Below are 20647 nucleotides of genomic sequence, written 5' to 3' on the forward strand. Positions count from 1 at the left end.
AGAGAGAAAGGAGATATAGAAGAATGATTTGTTTCTATTCCAGAAAGATGGAAGGGTGAAGAGGAAAAAGGATGAGAGTAAATGTATATTTAAAAACAACCTCTGTGTCTTAGATTTTACAGCGTAACTCGCCTGTCACCATATGGTTGCATGCAGAGTAAAGATTTATTGAACACATGAAGTGTTGATGCTTTTGCATCACTTGTGCCCTGGGATGGCTCAGTGATGAATTTTTTGGTAGGCTTTAAAAAAATCAAAAACATGGGGGACTAAGCATATAGTACGAGTCAAATGGTAAATCAGCATTTTTGATATACGTTTTGTCTTTTTTTTTCAGTTCTTTTACTCGATATGGCTTTCTGTAAAGGATTTGTAGAAGACTTAGATGAATCGTGAGTATACATATTTTCAAATAATATCTTAACTTCCAACTGTGAATGTTTACATGAGTCTAATCTTTTAAGAGAGACAGTAATGACCAGTGCTTGTACAACACTAATTTTGTTCTAAAACTTGTCCTAAGTGCAGTATATGTACAAAATGAGGTTGTGCTCAAAAGGATCTTACTGAGGTATAAGACCAAAAAGACCGTGGCAAGCTTTTCTGTACTTTGTCATTTCACCTTGTATGCGTTAGTTTTTCTGCTTGAATCGCTCTTGAGTGTGTCCAGGTATCCAGTACAGCACCACTGCGGGCATCAGAAGGCCTTCTAGCAGCTGAGTCCTGCTCCAGACCTAAACCCTGTGTGTGATCTGTCAGGCACTTGTAAGGCTTTTCCTGGCAGGGCTCAAGAGGGGAGCCACCCTCCCACCCCAGACCTGGTGCACAGCCAACAGTCTCTGGAGGATGTTGGAGTCATGCACCAGCCTCCTGGGCCAGCCATGCTCCCACGTCTGCATTCCTAGCCCAGTTGCCTTTTTGGGGGGCCTCACCTACGGCGTTTCCTAGGCACCTCTCCCGAGACTTCCTTACTGAGGGGCTTAGCTGAGGCACTGTTCTCCTCTAGGACTCAGTGCCTTTCTCCTCCTGTCCCTTTCCCCTCTCCTCCCCTCTGCTCATGGGGGCACAAGGAGGCAGAAGCCTTCGGTTCCGTGCTCCTCAGCAGTGCCGCGCTTCCTGTCTGTGCCAGCCCACCTGACCTATGCCTTGGTGCCGTTCTGCTTGGGAAAATAGAAGCTGAGGAGCTGGCACCTGGTGTGCCTCTCGGCTTGCATTACTGCAGGAAGTGAATAAAGCCTTGTCACTCTCAGCTTGGCTTGTCCTAAACAGCCACCTCAGCACAGCGGAGCTGGCGTAGCAGCAGGGCGGTTGGTGGAGCGCGGTGCTGCGTGGATGAAGGGGTGCGTGGGGGCCCCGCCAGCACTTCGCCAGCCATGCCATCGGGGGTCGGGGACTACTGGTGGAGTGTTTGTGGACACTGATTCCAAGGGGAACCATTGTCAGCAGGGTCGTAACCTCATTATGCTGTGTCGCTGTACATGTCCTCCTTTAGAGTGTCCTAACAGCGGTGACTTTTCCTGAGGAGGAGGCGGGGGATGAGCAGACACCCAAGACCCTCACCTTCCTCAGCTGGGTGCTCTCTGGACCCTGACAGATGTGGCCCACCATCATGAGTTTCCTGTCACCGAAAACCATGTCTGGTCCCCCTTACAGAGGTTGTAGAGCCCCTGCCAGCCATCCCAGTGATCCCTTCGGTCTGCACTGAGGGGTTAAGAATAGTTCATAATGAAACTAAAACAGACGCGGATTTCTAAGTGTGTCCTCACTGCTCCTGCCTGTTACCAGACCCTGTTAAGTCTCCTCAAGAAGTCAGCTCAGTTGGTCTGTGACAGTCCAAGTCTTAACTGACAAATTTATGGGTATGGGAAAAGCAGCCACCACAAGAGAGCAGAGACGGACCAGCACAAAGAGTGACGTAGGAGTTGGAGCTGCGTGCCTTCTCTTGGATGACCTAGACGAAAGGCTTTCAGAAAAGAGATCCAGGTCTGGTTCCTCAGTAATAGGGTCCCAAGGGAAGAGATGGATAGGCACTTCACCGTGGGCCTGATGGCCACATTCCAGGCCATGAGGGGTCTGATAGGTGGTCCCACTAGGGACCACAGGACAGCCCCGGTGACTCCTACAGATGCTGTCCTTCCATCCTGCCCAGTGAGTCTGGAGACGAGTCAGAGCGCCCTGGAACAGGTGCCCAGACCCTGACAAGTTGTTAGGGTGAGGCTTCTCCGTCTCCTAGTGAGGCGGAAGGTTCTATGCCAAGGTCAGAGCTCACTAGGGAAGTGGGGCAGAATTGCACTTGTCAGGCCTTGTGGATTCAGTGCACAGGTGAGTGTGATCCCTACAATCCAGGATGAGGAGGAAACATAAGATGCCCTCCAGTCTTGAGTCTGGTAGCCACTACGAGCACCCTGGCCCAGGCTGGCTTCGGTGAGAACTTTCGGGCCCCTCCTTCTGAACGTGCTGTTGGGATGGACGTGGAGTGTGTGTGCACTCCCGCTCGCCTCTGTCCCCTAGGCCCAGTGGGAAGCGCTGTAGTCAGGGCCATCTTAGTGGAGCACGTGGAAGACTATGAACCTAACCCAGCTCCTAGTGCCATCGTCTCCCAAAAATAATAGGGGCGGCCTGCAAATAAGAGAAATGACTGTCCTGAGTGCCGAGCCGGAGGGACCCGAAGAGCCCTGTGGACTGTCTCATTCAGCAGCCTTGTCCAGCTTCGCCCAAGGCCTGGGTGCTGGGAGGCTCGCTGTCAGTTACAGGTAGCTCAGTGCCCTGGGGCTGCCCTTGACACTGGTGGGGCCTGACTTCAGGAAGAGGCACCAAGGGGTGCCCAGTCTGGGGCAGTGGACATCACAAATGCTTTTTTCAGGTTTCTCCCCACTAAGCTGATCAGGATCAATTTCTTTCATGTGTGACAGATTCGGCACACTTTAATGTCCTCCTACGAGGCTGTCTAAATCTCACCCATGTGCCATCAGTGGGTAGCTCGTGGTCTGGAAATAGGCCTGCTTAGGTGGGAGCATTGGCCTTCCCCTATTTGGATGACAACTTCCCAGAGGACCCAGACAAGGGCAGGGCCCAGCAAGGGCTGGACACCATGGCAACATGGCTGAGCTGTTCCTACAAACCAGGTACAAGGACCTAGTGCCCGACCGAAATGCCTGGGCATGACGTGGGAAGCAGTACAGCATCTCATTCCAGATGAGATTGCTACCAAACTTTTGGCCCTTTCTGACCCAAAAAATAGAACAGAGGCCCAGGAATTGATGGTCCAGTTCACCTGCTGATGCTGCCACCTAACCTGTGTGGGGATCTTGATAGCACCTATTACCAGGTTACCAGAAAGGCCACTGCCCTTGAGTGGGGCCCCAGTGAACAGGACCACCAGGCCCCCAGCGGGCCACCAGGCCTCTTTTCCCTAGACCCCAAGGACCTACATCTGCCATTACACATCTTAGCAACCTCTCAGTTCACTGATTGTGGCCTATGGCAGAAGGACAGTACCACGGGCCCGCATGAGCCCATGAGCTCCCCAGGTTGGCTGAAAGACATACACCGTTGAGAGGCTCTGGTTGGGCCTCGGTGGACGAGTGCAGTAGGCTCACGAGCAGAATTCCAGCCACGCCGCTGAACAGGGACGGCTCTGGAATCTGGTGAAGTGGAAATGACACACACAGGGTCCCGGCTGGAGTCTCACGGACGGCCCCACGAAGAGGCATAACTCTCAAGGAGCCGCCTCTGGACCACCCCTGAGCCAGGTTCACTGATGGCGCCTCCCAGCTACATTGGAATGGAATTGGGTGTGGCCCCCGTCCATCCCGAGAGAGACCTGTTCTTCAAGCGTGGCAGAGGACCTTCGCGCAGTGGCGCCCCCATGCGTTGTGGAGGACTACAGTTATCCGCCCCGTTGGCCTCTGCCGCGCACTCCTCGCTCCAGCCCCAGCATGTGAGCACAGCTGTGTTTTCACTGACTCGGGGCTGTGGCTCGTGGCTTGGCCGTTTGGTTGTGTGGCATATGAACAGACGAGACACTTGGTGAAAGAGTGTTTCTGCTCCCAGTGAGAGTTTTGTGACTTACGTGGATGCTTACCAGAAAGGCCCCTATTCTGACAGGAGGATGTAACTAAGGAGCGTATCCTGCTTATCAGCTCAGCACAAAAAAGGAATTGTTCTTCAGTCCAGAGCAAGCACACGTGCAACAGCCGCCTCCTGCATCCACGAGAGGATGACCCGTGGAACTTCAGATACTGTCCTACATTGGGCTGATGTGCACAGACCGACACTGCTGTAAGAAGACCCCAGAAGAGCATGAAAAAGCCATTGCGTTTGTCAGACCCTGGATCGGGCTAACAGTCCTCCCCAGGAGCAGTTCGCTTCCAGCGGGCCGGGGCCTCCCAGCAGTCAGCACACTGGGCCCCACATCCCACCCAGAGCCTTCCCCTGGATCCTGATCGCAGTTGACACTTTCTCTGGATTCGGCCTGGCCATCCTCGTGCATACCACTGATTCGGGCCACATGTCCAGACCCTGCGGGAACACGGTTTCCTGTCACGCCCCCTGAGAACTCTGCATCTGATGACAGCCCTGGGTTTGCAGTGCAGGCTACACATCAGGGGCCCGGTCAAGGGGCGCACAGTGGACGCTCCATGCTCCCTGTCATCCCTAATCCGCAGGGGTGGTTGAATATTTTAATGAACAATTAAGTTAAAGGACAGGCTTGATAAATTGTTGGGAGGGGACAAGATTACTCTCGCCTGGATTACACATCTCAGGCCAGCAGTCCAGGGTCCCCTGGGTGGTACTTTTCATTAGTACTGCGTGTTTGACCAAGGTGTCTGCTGGCCACCTTCAGCTGTACACTCTTATACAAAACGGGAGCAGAGCTTAAAGATTTGGATTCACCAGCGTCGAGGATTGACCGAGGGCGCTGTTTTTGTCCACGGCATAGAACAGACTGTCGCAGGTGGAGGGATGTGAACACCTTGGGACCTGAGAGCTCATAATGGAGCTGTGCTCTCTTGGCCTTCACTGTAGGTTTAAGAACCTTATGACAATATCTACCCCTTCGCTCGTGTCTGCCTAACTACCTAACAATTTGTTTCCTTGTTTTCTGTTTTTTAGGTTTAAAGACAACCGAAAAGATGACATTTGGCTTGTAGATGTGAGTATGAATTTTTTGTACTAATTAACCACCTCTACCAGTTTAACTTATGTTCTCCACCCAGATATATCCAGTTAGTACTTGCGTATTTTACTCAATTTGTTTTCTCTGAAAGTACTGTTTGGGTTTTTATATTAAAATGAATCTCAGAGCCTTATGGTTCCTAACAAGAAACATGGTTTTGATGAAATTCTGATGAGGTTGACTTGTGAATTATTTCCGAGAAAGATTATGGGATGATTTTATTATAGAATTTACCCTTGCTTTTTAATATTATCCAAGAGATTGTATGAATTAATGTCACTTGACAGTCAAAATCATATTTCATCTTAATAGTAAACAGAGGAACAGTTTTCGTCTTCCTTTCCTCACTTGCAAATCTGGGATGTATTTAAACCTTATGGTGTTTGGGATCCATGTTAACGTGCCTCCATACAGAAAGCAGACTGGCAGCAAAAGAGAGGGCATAACAGTGGCAGATTGACAGTTGTCAAAGCCAGGCAATGGGGCATGAAGGCCCGAAGTTTAAATCTCTCTCTTTCTGTGTATGTTTGATCATTTCCATAGTATAATGTTGAAAAATAGATGTCTTATTTCCTTAAAATACAACGAGCAGGTTGTTATTCCATTTAACTAGAGGTGCCTAATTACCGCCCCAGCCATCTGGTGTTGAAGGAGGAAGAACTGTGGTTTTAGTTTAATCAGCCTGACTTGTCCTGCCAAACGTTTGTCAACTTAATGATCTGCCACGTCTTACCAACGGTTACGCGTAAAGTAGCAAAGGCACCTACTTTGTTGGAATTTTTATAGTAGAAATAGATTGATGTTTATCATATACACGTAAGGGGCATGTACATGTACCTAGTGGTCTCGTGTATAACATGGACACACTTAGAAGCAAAGATGTTTTTATCGTAAATCATAGATCTGTTTTAAACAGTTATTAGTAGTCATTTCAAATGAACTCAGCGGTAGTGTCCATGTTGCATTACATGCTAGGAGTTAACCTATCTAGGCTTGCATGTGTCTTATTTCATAATCACTTCGAAAATTATATTTAGATCTTCTGTCTAAAACAGATTATTATCAGATCATTCATTCGAAGAAATTCTTTAAACATTAAGCTTGATCACCACAGTAGCACAGCATTTTCAGGATAGTCTTTTTTTTTTTTTGACAAGTTTTATGCACCATGGTGTGGTCATTGTAAAAAACTGGAACCGATTTGGAATGAAGTTGGTCTTGAGATGAAAAGCATGGGTTCTCCAGTTAAAGTTGGAAAGATGGATGCTACTTCCTATTCTGGTAAGTATTTATTTACTCAGTTTATTACTTCACTGTCCTCGTAATGAAAATGTTTTAATTATGCAGAGCAGCATTCAAGGTAAGAGGCAGAGAGACATATTTTTTTGCTCATGTAAAACTAAAGTTGTCTTAATTTAAGACTGCTTTATGAGTTAAATGAATTAACCATCGACCGTGTAACATGTGGTGTATGTTAATGTAAGCTATTGTTCCTGCTTTGAGCCCACCTGAGAAAATCAGCACCTGAGGCGGCTACAGAAGCGTGAATGGTAAACCATCAACGTCGCCGTGGGAGTTAAGAGCGAGAGAGTGTCTGAGCGCTCTGCGATGGCGTGGTGGTGGAGAAGGTGGGAATCTGAAGGATGAGTTGCGTTAGGACAAACACAAGTGAGGGTCAGGAAAGTATTCATTTAGAGAGACTGTTAAAGCAGAATCCTAGAGCAGGAAATGAGCGTAAACAAGTACTTGCCGGGGAGCAGACCGTCTTAAAGCAGAGGCGGAGGAGATGCAGCCACTCCCCGTGTTTGTAGATAGAGCCGCAGGGGACGCAGCCACACTCGTCCGTTAGCTGTCGTCCGGGGCTGTTCTCATGTTCCCGTGGCTGAGTTGAGCAGTGGTAGCGGACACTGTATGTCCCACAAAATATTTATTTACAATCCTTTACAGAAAAGTTTACTAATGCCTGTCTTAAGGGATTCGAGGAAAGACAAGTATGAGGTATAGAAATTTGGGAAGAGCGTGACTTCGGAAAACTGACCTGCATCCACATCCTGGCTCCGCCCGCTCCTGTCGTGTATCGCACCAGGAAGGTTTCTTCGCGTCTCTAATTTGTACACTGGTCCATGTTTATGGTAGCGGCTCTTTCATCGGTGGTTTTGAGATTTCGGTGATAACAACACATGTAAAGTCCCTTGTAGCATTCAGCAATGCAGGCTCCCTGTTTCTTAATGAGTAGATGGAAGTGAGTGGTGTGACTTCCATTTTGAGAAGTCAGCATTGTGCTCTGGGTACGACTCAGGAGACAGACCTATGTCTTCATTTCAGCTCTGCCGTGCCCTGTGGCTTTGGGGAAGTGCCACAAAACACCATAATTTCAGTTTCCTTGTTTGTAAATGGAAGCGTGGTGTACCCCTCCAGGTTGTGAGGATTGTATTAATATTTCCAAAACCCCTAAGACAGTGGTTCAGACATGTAGGGTGATAGTGATAGTGCCATAATTTAAGGGCCTCTCAGGTGGGAAAACGTGTTCTGGATTTTATCTGTTGTTAGTTGAGAGGCAATGCATATTTTTGAGTAGGCAAGTAATTTGAAAAAATATTTTTGGCAGCAACGTGTACAATGGAAAGAGCAGAGACAAGACAAGCCTCTAAGTCAACTTTCGTGTGCATCTTGGTGGAAGATGCTGGAAGCCCAGACTTGAGTGAGTGGCAGTGGAGCAAAGAGGAAACAGTGATCCTTACAGATAGTTTCAAGGGTGAAATCACAAGTGTGATGGATCAGCTCTGTGATGTGAAGAACAATAATAGTGTAAGTTTCTTAGTGTAGTTACTGAGCTACGCTACCACTGGTTATATGAAAAATAATAACTTTGATTTTGTGTGCGTTTTCATGAATTTGTTGTATTTTGCTTTGTGGATGTTTGGAAATAGGGAACAAGAGTACAAGATGTTAGAGCTGGAGTTACTGAGTCACAAACGAATTGTTGAAACTTTGAGAGGAGGAGAGATCAATAGCAGGAAGTTACTATAAAGGGAGAATAATATGCTTGAATTGATACTTCTTGCAATAAGCTTTTAACAGTGTTAAAGAAATTATTCAGCTGTTGCTCATGAAAGTAAATTATTGTGTTTAGGCATATGTGTTGATTAGATATGAATGTACATATATTCATTCATATAGTTCATTCATAGTCAATATTTACTTAACTACTATTTGTCAAGCCCTGTACTAGTCTCTATAGATTAAAGAACCAGAAGAAATCCTCCTTGTCATGGAAATCCTTACAGTGTAATAGAAGGAGAAAGAAGAACTAACCAACAAGTGCAATAAAGTCTTAAACATGGCACATTCTCGTGATCAGTTGAATTATCCTGCGAAGTAACAGTAATTTATAAAGGAAAGTGGAGTACAGAGATAATCAATAAAAAGAGTATCTATAAATCAGTAAAAATCTTAACGGTGAACTACTCACGCGATGCTACAGTGATAATCAACCCGTTACATAAAGTCAAATTTTATAGAATGTAATTCATTAGCTTATTATTCAGTATATGTTATGTGCCCCTATGATTAGGGAGAAAAATAACCAAGACTGTTTTCCTGAGTAGTTTAGAGAGGAAAGTATTTTAAATGCTGTGACTAAAAAGCAATGTTCTTATAGGTCTTAGCTTTTTACAGACTTTACGATGGGACCTAATCATTTTATTTTCATAAACCATTAAGAGGTTTAAATTTCACCTGTGGTGTCATGATTATAATAGATTTTATTTCTTTTTCACTTAGCATTTTGTTATCCATTATGTTGAATTAATATGAAAGAACTCTGTAGAGCTTGCAGTGTATGAAACATGTCGTGTAACACATCTCAAGCAAGCGTCTAGCTTTGGGCAGGGAAAGGGGCATGCTGTATGCCGAGGACCACTCCGCCAAGCGTTGTGATGGTGCTTCATACAGTTTCTGTCCTTTACTCCATGGATGGGGACCAACAAACCCCCTCCACCCCCTCTCCCAGCCTGCACCCAGCCTGCATGGTGATACCTGCCTGTAAATCCTGTGACTCCTCGAATTATACAAATCATTCAGCAGGCATTTAATGAGCACTTACCATGTGCCATGATACGCCAGGCACGATCTGGGCATCGGTGATTACACTAGTAATAAAACAAATGTTTCTGCTCTTATGGGATGTATATTCTAGTGGGAAAGACAAACAGTAACCAGTGAACATAAGTAAAATTAGTGTCGATGTTAGTGGTAGATGCATTTTCTACTTTATTATGTAGTCAAGGAGATGTTCTATGTGCTATGGAGAAAAAGATATTGTCTTCTTAATATTTTTTTAAAAAGTTGATAAGTGTTTAAAACCCACTGTCTAGAGATTACAAATAGATTTTTGGCATATAAGTCTTAAAGGTCTCTTAAATTCTTCAAGGCAGTTCCAGTACAGGCATTTGAGTAGACTTTGGAATCAGAAACGTAAAGAAATTAAATTTCTTTTTCAAGCTAGCTGCCAACGAAATTCTATGTCTAACTTTAGAATACTAGAGAATTGGCTGTTTCCTGGGTATCTCTTCCATCCCCTAGGTCACTTTATAGGCTGTCACAGAATCAGTGTTTCTCAGCATTTAGTCTTCATACTACCTGCATTAGGATTACTTGGGGCGCTCGTATAAATTCAGATTCCAAAGGCCATAACAGCCCTACCAAATGAAAATTTCTGAGACTGGGTCATGAGAATGTTTCTCCATGGACTTCAGGTGATTCTGCTGCACGCCTAAGTGGGAGAATCTCAGAGTATTATTGTAATGGCTAGTTATTTACGGGGCTTTGCTTTGGGGTGGGATGAGATTATTCAGTGATCAAGTATAGAAAATCTCTTATAGAGTGTTAGAGAATGGCTTATTTCTCAATCATGTAATTGCAGGAATTGGAAGCAAATATACTCAGTGTATACACTCTGTGCGTAGAATTCTTGAACTGGAGAAATTCGAACTATTGTGACATCCTGTCCTGTGTGCTTGGAATTGTACCAAAAATTTCTTGATGCATGGTATTAACTAATAATACTATAACCAAATAACATTAAAAAATGTATGTTCAACGTAAATTTAGATATGTATTTTAGCTTCTCTTTTTGTACATATCCCTTCAGAAATGAGTGCTAAAATTGTTTCATTTCAAAGTTATTATGTTACCTGTAATGATGTATTGATTTTTATTATGAAACCATTGAAATTGTGTATTCCTCAACCTAAGTTTGGCATAGTTTTACGGTAAAGATCATTTTTTACCTCTTCTCGATGTATAAACTCATCATGACATTTGGCCAATAACAGTCTTATTCCAATTCTTTGCTCACAGATTATATTTAAAAACTAATTTTAGCTTCTATACTCTAAGTCCTTTGGTTGGTGACTTGGAGCTGTCGGCACTTGGGGCCAGAGAATCATGCCCTGTGGGAGAAATGGTTCCACGCACTGTGGAGCGGCGTCCCTGGCCTCTAGCCACGAGATGCCAGTTGTACCCTCCCCGCCCCACCAAGTCTTAGCAGCCGGAAATGTCTCCGGACGTTGCCAGGTGGCTCCTGGAGGGCAGAGTCCCCCCACCTGGAAATCACTGCTCCACTCTTGTCCCTTTTCCCGTCAGACACGTAGCGACACCAAATACTAAGAAGAGTAGTACTTTTGAGCTGACGGGGACTTCGGATTGAGTTTAGCTCCCTGCCCTGCCCACCGTCCCGTCGTACAGATGAAGGAACACAGGGTAGTTAGCGGGGGAAAGACTGAGGAGTTTCAAACAATAGACTTACAGGCAGAAGCAGAATTCGGCCCAGAATCCGAGCTCGCCGCCATTCACCCCCACGCCAAGCCTCTACCACCAGCTGGTACCACTTCAGGGAGAAAACGGAGGTGAAATAGGGGACTTCACGTTTCACCTCCATTCACGAACATGTAAAATGACAAAACTTCAGGGCAAGTTATTCATTTTACAGATAGATTCTGTAGTTTGCAAAAACGATTGCTCACAGATTTCTATACAAACCATTCTCTAACATAAAATAATAACAAAAAAAAAAATTAAACTCAGCCCTGAGTTTCAGTGTCAGGCCTGCTGCCTGATCGGCGCTTGCTTGCAAGTTCCCACATCTTCTTAAGTATTAGTATCGTTATCTGAAAAACAACATGAGCACACTTTCCGCCCCGCAAAATGGTTTCGAGGTGTAGTTGAAGGTATATTCAGGCCAGTTATGAGGCATTCTGTACGTGCTGATTCTTACCACTGTTATCTACGTTGGCGTGTCAGCAGATAACTACTTAATATCAGGATCAAGAGTAGAGAGGAAAGGGACCTAGCACTTGAGGGTCTCCATGTGCCAGATTCTCTGTTCAATTCTTTTTCACACGTTTCCTCGTTTTAAAATCTCCCCCAGCAGGAGAAGTTGGAATCCCATCCTGGGTCTTTAACTCGTGCTGTCGTGGGGCGCTTTTTTTCTTATACACCCGATTGCCTCTAGGGAAACCTAAGTTTGAAGTTCAGGAGCCACTGTCAGTTGCAATTCTGTCAGAAATGAAAGTTCATGCTCAGGGAGCTGAGGGACTACCGCGTGGGTGGCGGTACACGTCCCCGTCTGACACGTGAAGGCCAAGGTCAAGGAAGTCCGTGCTGGGATTGAGTGTCTTAGTGAGTGATGGCGTCGCGTTTCTCTTGGAAGCCTGTTGTGAGGAGCACAGCATCAGGCTATAAAGTACCACCACTGTCTTCCCATTGATTACATACTCCATTTTTTTTTTAATTTGATTTTCATATCAGTAAATTTTACACAAAATTATATAAAGAGTTGTTAATGGGATGTACTCTCCTATCCAGTCAGTCATAAGTTTTGGCAGTTTTTCATGAGTCTTAGTCGAAGGTCATGAGGGCTCGTATTCTCCTGCCCCTTTGTTTGGGATAGGAGGCATTAAGAACATGCTTCACTCACATAATCTCCCCCAAATCCTTTCTGTGAAGACCGCGTCTGTAACAGCAGTCTTTAATTAGACTACACTTGACACATTAAGTCCTAAATTAGAGATGGGCACAAATGAATTATGTAATTGGCCTCAGTTCACATGACTATTCAGAGGCAGGACCTATATGTTTAGAACCTGAGTTCTTATTTTTGTTACCTCTGCTATTTCTGTTGCCTCTAATAAAAACCAGGTCGATCATTTTCCAGTCCCCTCTCTCTGTATATTTAAGGGAGAACCTCTGGAGTTGACAAAGAAAGGCAGAGAAATTTTGGATGTTATTTGTCACAAGTTCTCTTTGTCTTTATTCTTGCATATTGGTGGGGAGTGTTTTGAAACCCAAGATTAATGATTACTGAAGTGATTGGTGAACCAGAACCCATGTATACAAGTAGTGTCCTTATACCTAACTGTGATAAGGAAATATCCTGGAAATGAAGAAAATTAACAAAGGGAGAGATCATGTGAATAAATACGGTTTATTTATAGTTGTGTAAATATGTTTTATATTGTCTTTTAAGTGGGAATATTTTTTTCTTTTTTGTCCTAATTGCCTTGAAGCTGTAAACTAATACAGTATTAATTTGCTATTTTGATTTCTATAATTTTTAGTCCTGTTTGCTTTTGTTATTATTTCTTTCCTTCAAAAAAATGCCATTATGGCAGCTGCGTCTCATTTTAATGCAAGGATTTGAGAATAGTCTTCGTGACGTTTGGAATTATTCTAGGTTATTATAAAAAAAAACTTTTAAAACAAGTAGATAAAGTTGCTTTTAGACCATTAACTATAAAAATTAAATGATTTTGCAGATACAGTTTGTTTTTTAAATTAAAATGTAACGCCGTTCTTTAAAGTCTCAGAAGACATTAAAGGAGGAAACGACTTTTTTTTTAAGAAGTATTTGTCCTGGAAATGAATTCAAATGAGAAATGAGACTTTATTTATATATGTGTGTATGTATACCTTTTTTTTTTTAACAAGAATGTCTTTTTAAAATTAGTACTTTAGAGATAAAATTCTAACTATTCTTTTGACATTTTTTTATGTTGTCATACATAGTATTTTGTGCAGCCCATAGGTTAGATTGTTAAGTGATTATTTTGTATGAGAATGTTATGTTCGTTTGTTAGCGTTTATTCTTTTTAGACTTAAAAACAACATATCTCTGAGTTTGTGTAAATATGTTGATATATTTTTTAAATAAAAGGCTCATTTATTACTCAGTTTCTCATTTTTTAAAAAAAATTTAGAATTATTTATTCTTTTTCTTATCAAGGCATTGCTTCAGAGTTTGGAGTTCGAGGTTATCCAACAATTAAGCTGTAAGTTGAGTGTCGTATGTTTATATGTGTATTTTTATTAGTTCACTCTACTTACGTTTAATCACATTAGTTTCTAGTAGCTTCCTTGGAAGATTGAAGATTTGAGTTCAGCAGTTCTTTCTAGGTGCACTGTGTGGTCAGAGGAAAAGGGGCTGCATCTTTATGCTTTTCTTTGTATTTAAGTACATGTGTTGTTTATGGCTGATTCACTACATGTATTTTGAGTGCTGTGCGACGGGCACTGTGCAGAGCAAGGTATGAAAGGTCTTTTATTCTTGAGTTCGAGACTATATTCTGCTTTGTCATGTGAATCTTGTCTCCTAACAAAGTTTACTTTTCTATAATTGTAATAAACATTTCATCAGAGAGGAAAGAAACAGAGAATCAAATTTATGGATGTTAACTCTGATTTGTACGTGTCGAGCAAGTCTAATATATAGCGCATAAGCTGGAAGAAATGGTGTGATAATTCTAAAGGGCTTAGTTTATTTTGTAATCGTGATTTTACTGAATTTTCTTAGGAGCTTCATCCATATCCTTATTTTGGTAATGTAAGGAGTTGAATCATTTTCAAATTAATTTTTATAATAAAATGTTTTTATTTTAATATTTTAAGATCTCAAATTTCCAAATTTGAGTGATTTAAATTTTTTGTTTAATGGGTTTTGTGTTGACTTTCCCCCACTTTTTAAAAATATTTGCTAAACCTCTTCTATTTTCTTGTGTTAAGTAAATTATCCTTTCCATTTTTTCTGTTTAATTATAAACGTTCTATTGTGCTTTCACAATTTTTTTTTTAAATCCCAGTTGGACACATAATTCATTGGCAGGCTTTAGGAAAATACCTAATTTTCTAGAGTAGGTGTTCTTATGCATTGTTTTACTCTAAGCTTGGAGCATCTGTCAAGTTGCTAAGATGTCGTATTGTTTAAAATTTGTTTTACCTCTACCAAAATATTTTCAATTTCCTGTCCTTTTACTTACCTTTTAAAAAAAGAAGAGGCGAGAATTATAATGTTTTGACAGGCTCTTGACCATGAATGTGTAGGTTATTTATTAATTAGAAGGCATAGATGCATGTAGCTATCAAATACAGAGTAAAATATTTTCATGTAATTTTAATAAAATACAGCCTTTTTCTTTATATTTTGAGTCATCTGTCTTCTGAAGCCAGCTGGCTACATTTCATGTAGTTATGATACTTCTAAAACACCTCTGCATTGACTATCTTGCATACTGTAATTTTTATAATAAAGCGATCAACATTAAATATTAAAACAGTTGAAATAATTCAAGCTTTTTTCCTTTTTTCTCTTTAAGATTAAAGGGCGACTTGGCATATAATTATAGAGGACCACGAACTAAAGATGATATTATTGAGTTTGCTCACAGAGTATCTGGGTAAGTTTTACTAGGAAAGACCTTTACTGTATGATATTAATATTTAAAAATTAAATGTACTTTAGTAGAATGTTATTCAACACACATATTTTTAGGGACTTAACCTAAATAAAATTTGTCTTTATGAGAAAAGATAAGATTACATAGCATATATAAAGAGATCCTTTAAAAAAAAAAACAAAACAAGGATTTGTGATTTGTATTATAGACTTCTTAACCTCACATTTAAATTCATTTAGTGTATAGAAGAATTTTCCCTATTTTTAATAATACATTTTCAAAATTCGATTACTTCTAACAACCTTGTGAATCTTAATTTTTCTTTTATCATTTCGATTTTGTACTCCCTGGTTTATATTGTTACCTAATTTCAGAGTTTAAGAGAAACCCCACAGTACTAAAAGCCCAATAGACTTGGGCTTTTAATCCCTAGCCTGTGTACTGGAAAATGCTTTTTAGATGCAGCTAAAATACTTCCCCTGATCTGTCACCCTCTGCTTTATGCCTTCTGTGAGGTATTATTGCACATTTTGCTTAGGATGTGACATAATTAGAACCCAGAGATCTATTTGAGTTACAGATCTCTGAGGTTTTACTGATAAGGAAACAGATTCTTCTATAAGCATGTCCTGTGTATTTGAATGCAGTGATTTTGTTTTTTTAATCTACCTCTTGCTCGGTTATAAAGAACATTGGTGTTTATAATTATGGAAATGATTATGTGCATCTTTTTGAAGAGAACATTCACATAGATAGGTTAACTTATATTGACTTTGAAGGTAAAAGGAGTCAGATATGTGGTGACAGAAAGAAATCTAACTACGTGAGGTGAACACAATGTAAATATATATATGCCTTACTGTTAATACGTACAACTGAAACTTATCAGTTGCATTAACCAGTGTCACCATAAAATAAATAAAAAAATTTTTAAAAGCAGAAAAAAGGAAAGTATAGGCACTTTCTTATGAATTTGACAGGATATATTCCGTGATAGCTTTAAATAGCTTTAATATAAATTGAAATATTGGGATGGAGTTCTTGGGATTGGCATGATACCAGTTGGTTTGAATTATTTGAGAAAAGACACAGTTAGGAATGAGCTTTATATATTAAAATTTGCAAAGCTTGTTAATATAATTTTCACTGTATTTTCTCATTGTATACTACATTTTCTCTATTTGTTCTGTGAATTAATAAATTTTGAGATACCTTTAAATTATATGAGAGGATTGCTAGTAGGATGTACTTTATTCCCCCATAATTTAGGTTAGCCTTTATGTTTTGGCAATTTTTAATGAGGTCTAGTTTAAGGTTAGGAAGGGTTTCCCCCGACATAACTAGGGGTGACTCGATTACAAACGGAATTTCAGGAGTCCATTCTGAAGTTGCATCACTTACCAGTTAATTACCAAAGTAAAAATAAGAACTGGAATAGAGTGATGCAACACATCTAAAGAGTTGTGCATTTTGAAAATATGTTTGCCCTTGAAAAATATCTTTTGTTCTTTTTGCAAAATTGGTGGAGTAAGAATTTCATACGCTACATTTTTTAAAAGACTGTTTCTTCTTTTATTTTTTTTAATAGTATTTTGTAAGTGATATATTTTGTAACAACCTTTGACGTTAATTCATTTCTGAGTCTGTTTGGCTTTGAAATATGCTTTTATAATAAAATCTTTGTATTGTTTTTATCAGTTTCTAATGTACTATTTCGACTACCATTTTTTATTTTTCCTGAAAGAAAAACATACTTATGAAACATTTCAGATTTTAACCTCTATCGGGTATTTTAAAACTACGTAGCATTTAAATGGGGATAGAGTAAGACATAAATATTCTTGACATAGTATTATACACTCCTGGGATAGTATTTCACAGTGTGTTTGTGTGAATGATCTTTTGAAAGGAAGAAGAAAATAATTCTCATGTGGATTATTTTGTTTTTGCTGAAGAGTCTAAACAGATGTTTTTGCCTATCAAAATTGGCTAAGATGATAGTACTCTCTAAAGGGATGTATTTGAAACTTAGTCTTTAAACAGAGATTAAATTGCAGGTACTGTATTTTTGTTATATGACTGTAATAGTGGCGATGGCCCACAGTTTGATAAGATTTATGTGAATTGGGTGATACATTTAAAATGCAGTTAATAAAACATTTAAACTTTATGACCTTGGACACAATAGGCTGACACATGAATAAGAGTAAATAAATTGTGCACCATCTTTAGGTCAAATGCAAGTTTGTTTTCAGTTTGTGTTGCTTTTTCTCTTTTTTTTGATTTGGTTTGGTTTGAATTGTGATAAGCTTAACACAAAGCTTATCACCGTATCAATTGGACATGTGCCGTTCAGCAGTGTTAAGTGCATTCACACAGTCACATGTGTGTGTGTGGCCGTTCAGCAGTGTTAAGTGCATTCGCGCAGTCACGTGTGTGTGTGGTTTCCCATCAGGGCCCTGATCCGGCCGCTGCCCAGCGCGCAGATGTTCGAGCACGTGCGGAAAAGACACCGTGTATTTTTCGTTTACGTAGGTGGGGAGTCACCTTTGAAGGTATCAAACGATTTTATTTTTTAATCCAAAAACATAGGCATATTGCAATTTAATGTTCTGCATAGTCACAGCCTCACTAAAGACTCAGAATTGCTTCACTCTTATCGGAGATAATTTAGTTCAATCTAATTTGGAAATTTTTATAATAAAAATACTTTCTCAGATATAGTGTTTGCCTTTATGAAATAGAGTGAATAAAAAGTAGGTAGATGGTGCCTGCCTTTGTATTTCTTCTATTATTGATCTGGTCGTTTAAATTTTATATTGCTTTTTTGCATTTTGAGTCTTTGAGACCACAAAATGCATTTGAATGTAAAATTTTTAAGGGAAAAGATCATTGTCTTAAATTATTGTACAAATATGTATGTGTGTATACACACATCTTCCTTTAATCAAATTAAAATACACCGAGCTTATGCTATATTTAACAAACTATTTAGAGAGGTGTGAAAGCACTTGGTTACAGTGGTCTTTTGCTTTAGAAGTAGTTTATTGCATTTGCTTAAATTTCATCTTTTCACATAAAAGGACTTAAGGTAGAAAATTGTAATGAAACTGCTTAGTGATGATACCACTTGCACTGAATGTTTAATGAATGTTTAATGAGGAATGAATTCGGATCTTAATATTTAAAAATCACCTTTTTTGTTTGCATTTTCACAGGAGAAATACATAGATGCTGCTTCCGAATTAATTGTATATACATACTTCTTTTCTGCCTCAGAAGAAGTGGTTCCTGAGGTAATATTTAAAATTGAATTTTAATGACAATTTCGTTTTTCTAATTATTACTTGATTTTATCTATTGGATTTATTGTCACTGTGACATGTGTGGAAACAGTAAACATAATAACTCTGAGGGCCCCAGGTTGCTCATTGTTAATAAGCAAACGTCACCAGGTTGATAGCATTAGGGCTTATTATTATTACAGTCATGCTTTTTTTCTCTTTAAAATAATAACAGTAGTGAATGGTGATACCTCATGCCCTCGGTTTGTAAGTAGTGGATTTGCTTATATACATATATTTATATAAATTAAATAGCAACTTCCTATCCCCTAGTCATGTGCCACACACTATATTAAGCCCTGGATGGCGACAGGTGAGACAGTCAGGATTCTGATGAGATGGAGCCGACGTTCTCACAGGTGGAGGGAGCGGACTGAATTTAGTGTTACGGGTGAGGTGTTCTGTTGGGTCTTCAGAGTGAGATAGTAATCATCAGTAAACAAGTCTATAAACATTTCATAACTGCTATGAAAAAAATAAAGGAGTACTGTGTTAGTAGGGACATTTACAGTTGAGGTGGCTGCTCTGGATTCGTTGGTCAAGAAATGTCCGTCTGAGAAGATAATGCCTGAACTGGGACTTCTGTGACATACAGGAGCCTGCAGAGCTCTGTGGCCAGAGCAAACCAGAATCAGGGAAGTGATACTGCCGTGCATGCCCAAGCCGAGAGCGCGCCTGGCATATCTGAAGAGCAGAGCGGCAGGCCAGTGTGGCCGCGATGCAGTGAGAGGGGAAGTCGGAGGCGGGCAGAGGCCCTGGAGGCCATGGCCGGCGCGCGTGAGCCGGTGAAGCTGGTGAAGGACTGGGCGTTGAGTTTATTTTAAGGACATTGGTCTGGACGAAGTGCAGAATGAATTGGATGGGCATTTAAGTAGGTCTGGAGACATGAGTTGAACTCTTGAAGTAACACAGGAAGTTTGGGCTTGGAGGTTAGTAAGAGAACTGGAGAGAAGTGAAAGAATCGTCATGTTTTTGCAGACGGCGTTGGCTGAGCTTGCTGAGCTTGCTGAGCTGGAGGGAGAGGGACAAATGAAGGACGTTCATAGGGTTTTGATTTGAACCACTAGGGAGATGGTGTTTTCATGAGCTGTGGGATGTGGCAGAAGGAACACGTTGGGTAATGGGAACGTGATCAAGAGTTTGGAATTGTGCGTTTTGATTTGATTCGGTGTATTAGACATCTAGGTCCAAGGATCAGAGACGCAGCTGTGTATAGGGTTCTAGAGTTAAGGCTCTATAAACAGATTTCTTAAATGTGGGATGTAAAATTTTAAAGAAGTAAGAGGATCCAGGACCTAAAGGTGGCAAAAGAAAATGAGAAGAAATAGCCAATAAGTAGAAAAACAAGATGAGTGGCAAGCCAAGATTTAAAACAAAAGCGTGTAAAGCGGGCGTGCCCAGTGAGTGAGCTCCTTGCAGCGTGATCCTGTGAGGATAGGAAGGTAGCCAGAGAGAAGCAGTTTCATTCACACTAAGGGGGACACGTGCCTCCTCACTGGTGTCATTTAAGAGAATGCGGGTAAGAAATCGGAAGCCACAAGTATAGGCTTCTCTTCAGAAAAGTTTCACTGAGCAGGTGACCTGAGAAATTTGGCAGTAGCTGAGGGGAACCGTGGAATAAATCAAGGGAGCTTTTTTTTTAATCAGTATAAGTTATAAAAAATCAAAACAATTTTTTTCACAAAAGTATGTCATATGACACTTTTTTTGTTTAATTTTGTTACTGTTTATTTTTTATTAAATTTATTGGGGTGACTGGTTAGTAAAATTACATAGGTTTCAAGTGTACAATTCTGTAATACTGAGGCAAATGCAATCAAAACCCCGATGAGAAATCACATCACACCTGTTAAGTATTTTGTTTTAAGACAATTACAGTTACCTGGAGTATGTGTTTAATGCTTCCCGTAAAATTTACGTAGATGTTTATCTTATAAATATGTATTTTGAAATGATTTTCCACTCCTTGGGGAACTGCCACCAGTTTCCGGTCAGCTTAAACTCATTCAGGTTTGCCTGGTTTGGTCTAAGAAGTTATTTTGCCATATTTTTTGTGTATGCATTCGTTCTTGACAGGGAGGGAAGGTATGCTGGAAAATCAGCTATGCAGGCCATCGGAGTCTAAACAGATGCCTCAGAAGCTTATGAACCACCGTTTTGGAATGCCTTAGGGTATCTTAATGTGATATAAAGGCCTAGAATGGACCAGAACTAGAACTTTTAATACACTTTCATCTCCTAAGTGCAGTGGGGCCACACTGAGTTAGTGTTAGAAATGAGAATGAGTACCGGACGCTCACCTGTGAAGCTATTCAGGGTGTTTCACTTGGAGCGTTCCAGGCCCTGACACCGTCTGACTCCATCTCTGTCCTCAGATGATGATGGGGTGTCTA

The 20647-nt window shown here is 40.9% G+C and overlaps 1 protein-coding gene across 2 annotated transcripts in view; it reads left to right on the top strand.

Moving 5' to 3' along the window:
* TMX3 (thioredoxin related transmembrane protein 3) overlaps positions 1 to 20647 on the top strand; it is a 37518-nt gene that overhangs the window by 692 nt on the left and 16179 nt on the right. The window contains exons 2-8 of one of the 2 annotated variants that reach the window (XM_039839917.1): positions 338 to 392; positions 5116 to 5155; positions 6337 to 6460; positions 13464 to 13509; positions 14830 to 14910; positions 17366 to 17465; positions 18129 to 18206. In XM_039839917.1, the coding sequence (XP_039695851.1) occupies positions 338 to 392; positions 5116 to 5155; positions 6337 to 6460; positions 13464 to 13509; positions 14830 to 14910; positions 17366 to 17465; positions 18129 to 18206 (524 nt within the window). Of the gene's footprint in view, positions 1 to 337; positions 393 to 5115; positions 5156 to 6336; positions 6461 to 13463; positions 13510 to 14829; positions 14911 to 17365; positions 17466 to 18128; positions 18207 to 20647 lie in introns of those variants that run through there. The other variant, XM_039839924.1, reaches the window with a different exon arrangement.

The sequence above is a fragment of the Pteropus medius genome, unplaced genomic scaffold (assembly GCF_902729225.1).
Source record: "Pteropus medius unplaced genomic scaffold, Ma_sr-lr_union100, whole genome shotgun sequence".
NCBI classification, from domain to species: Eukaryota; Metazoa; Chordata; class Mammalia; order Chiroptera; family Pteropodidae; genus Pteropus; species Pteropus medius.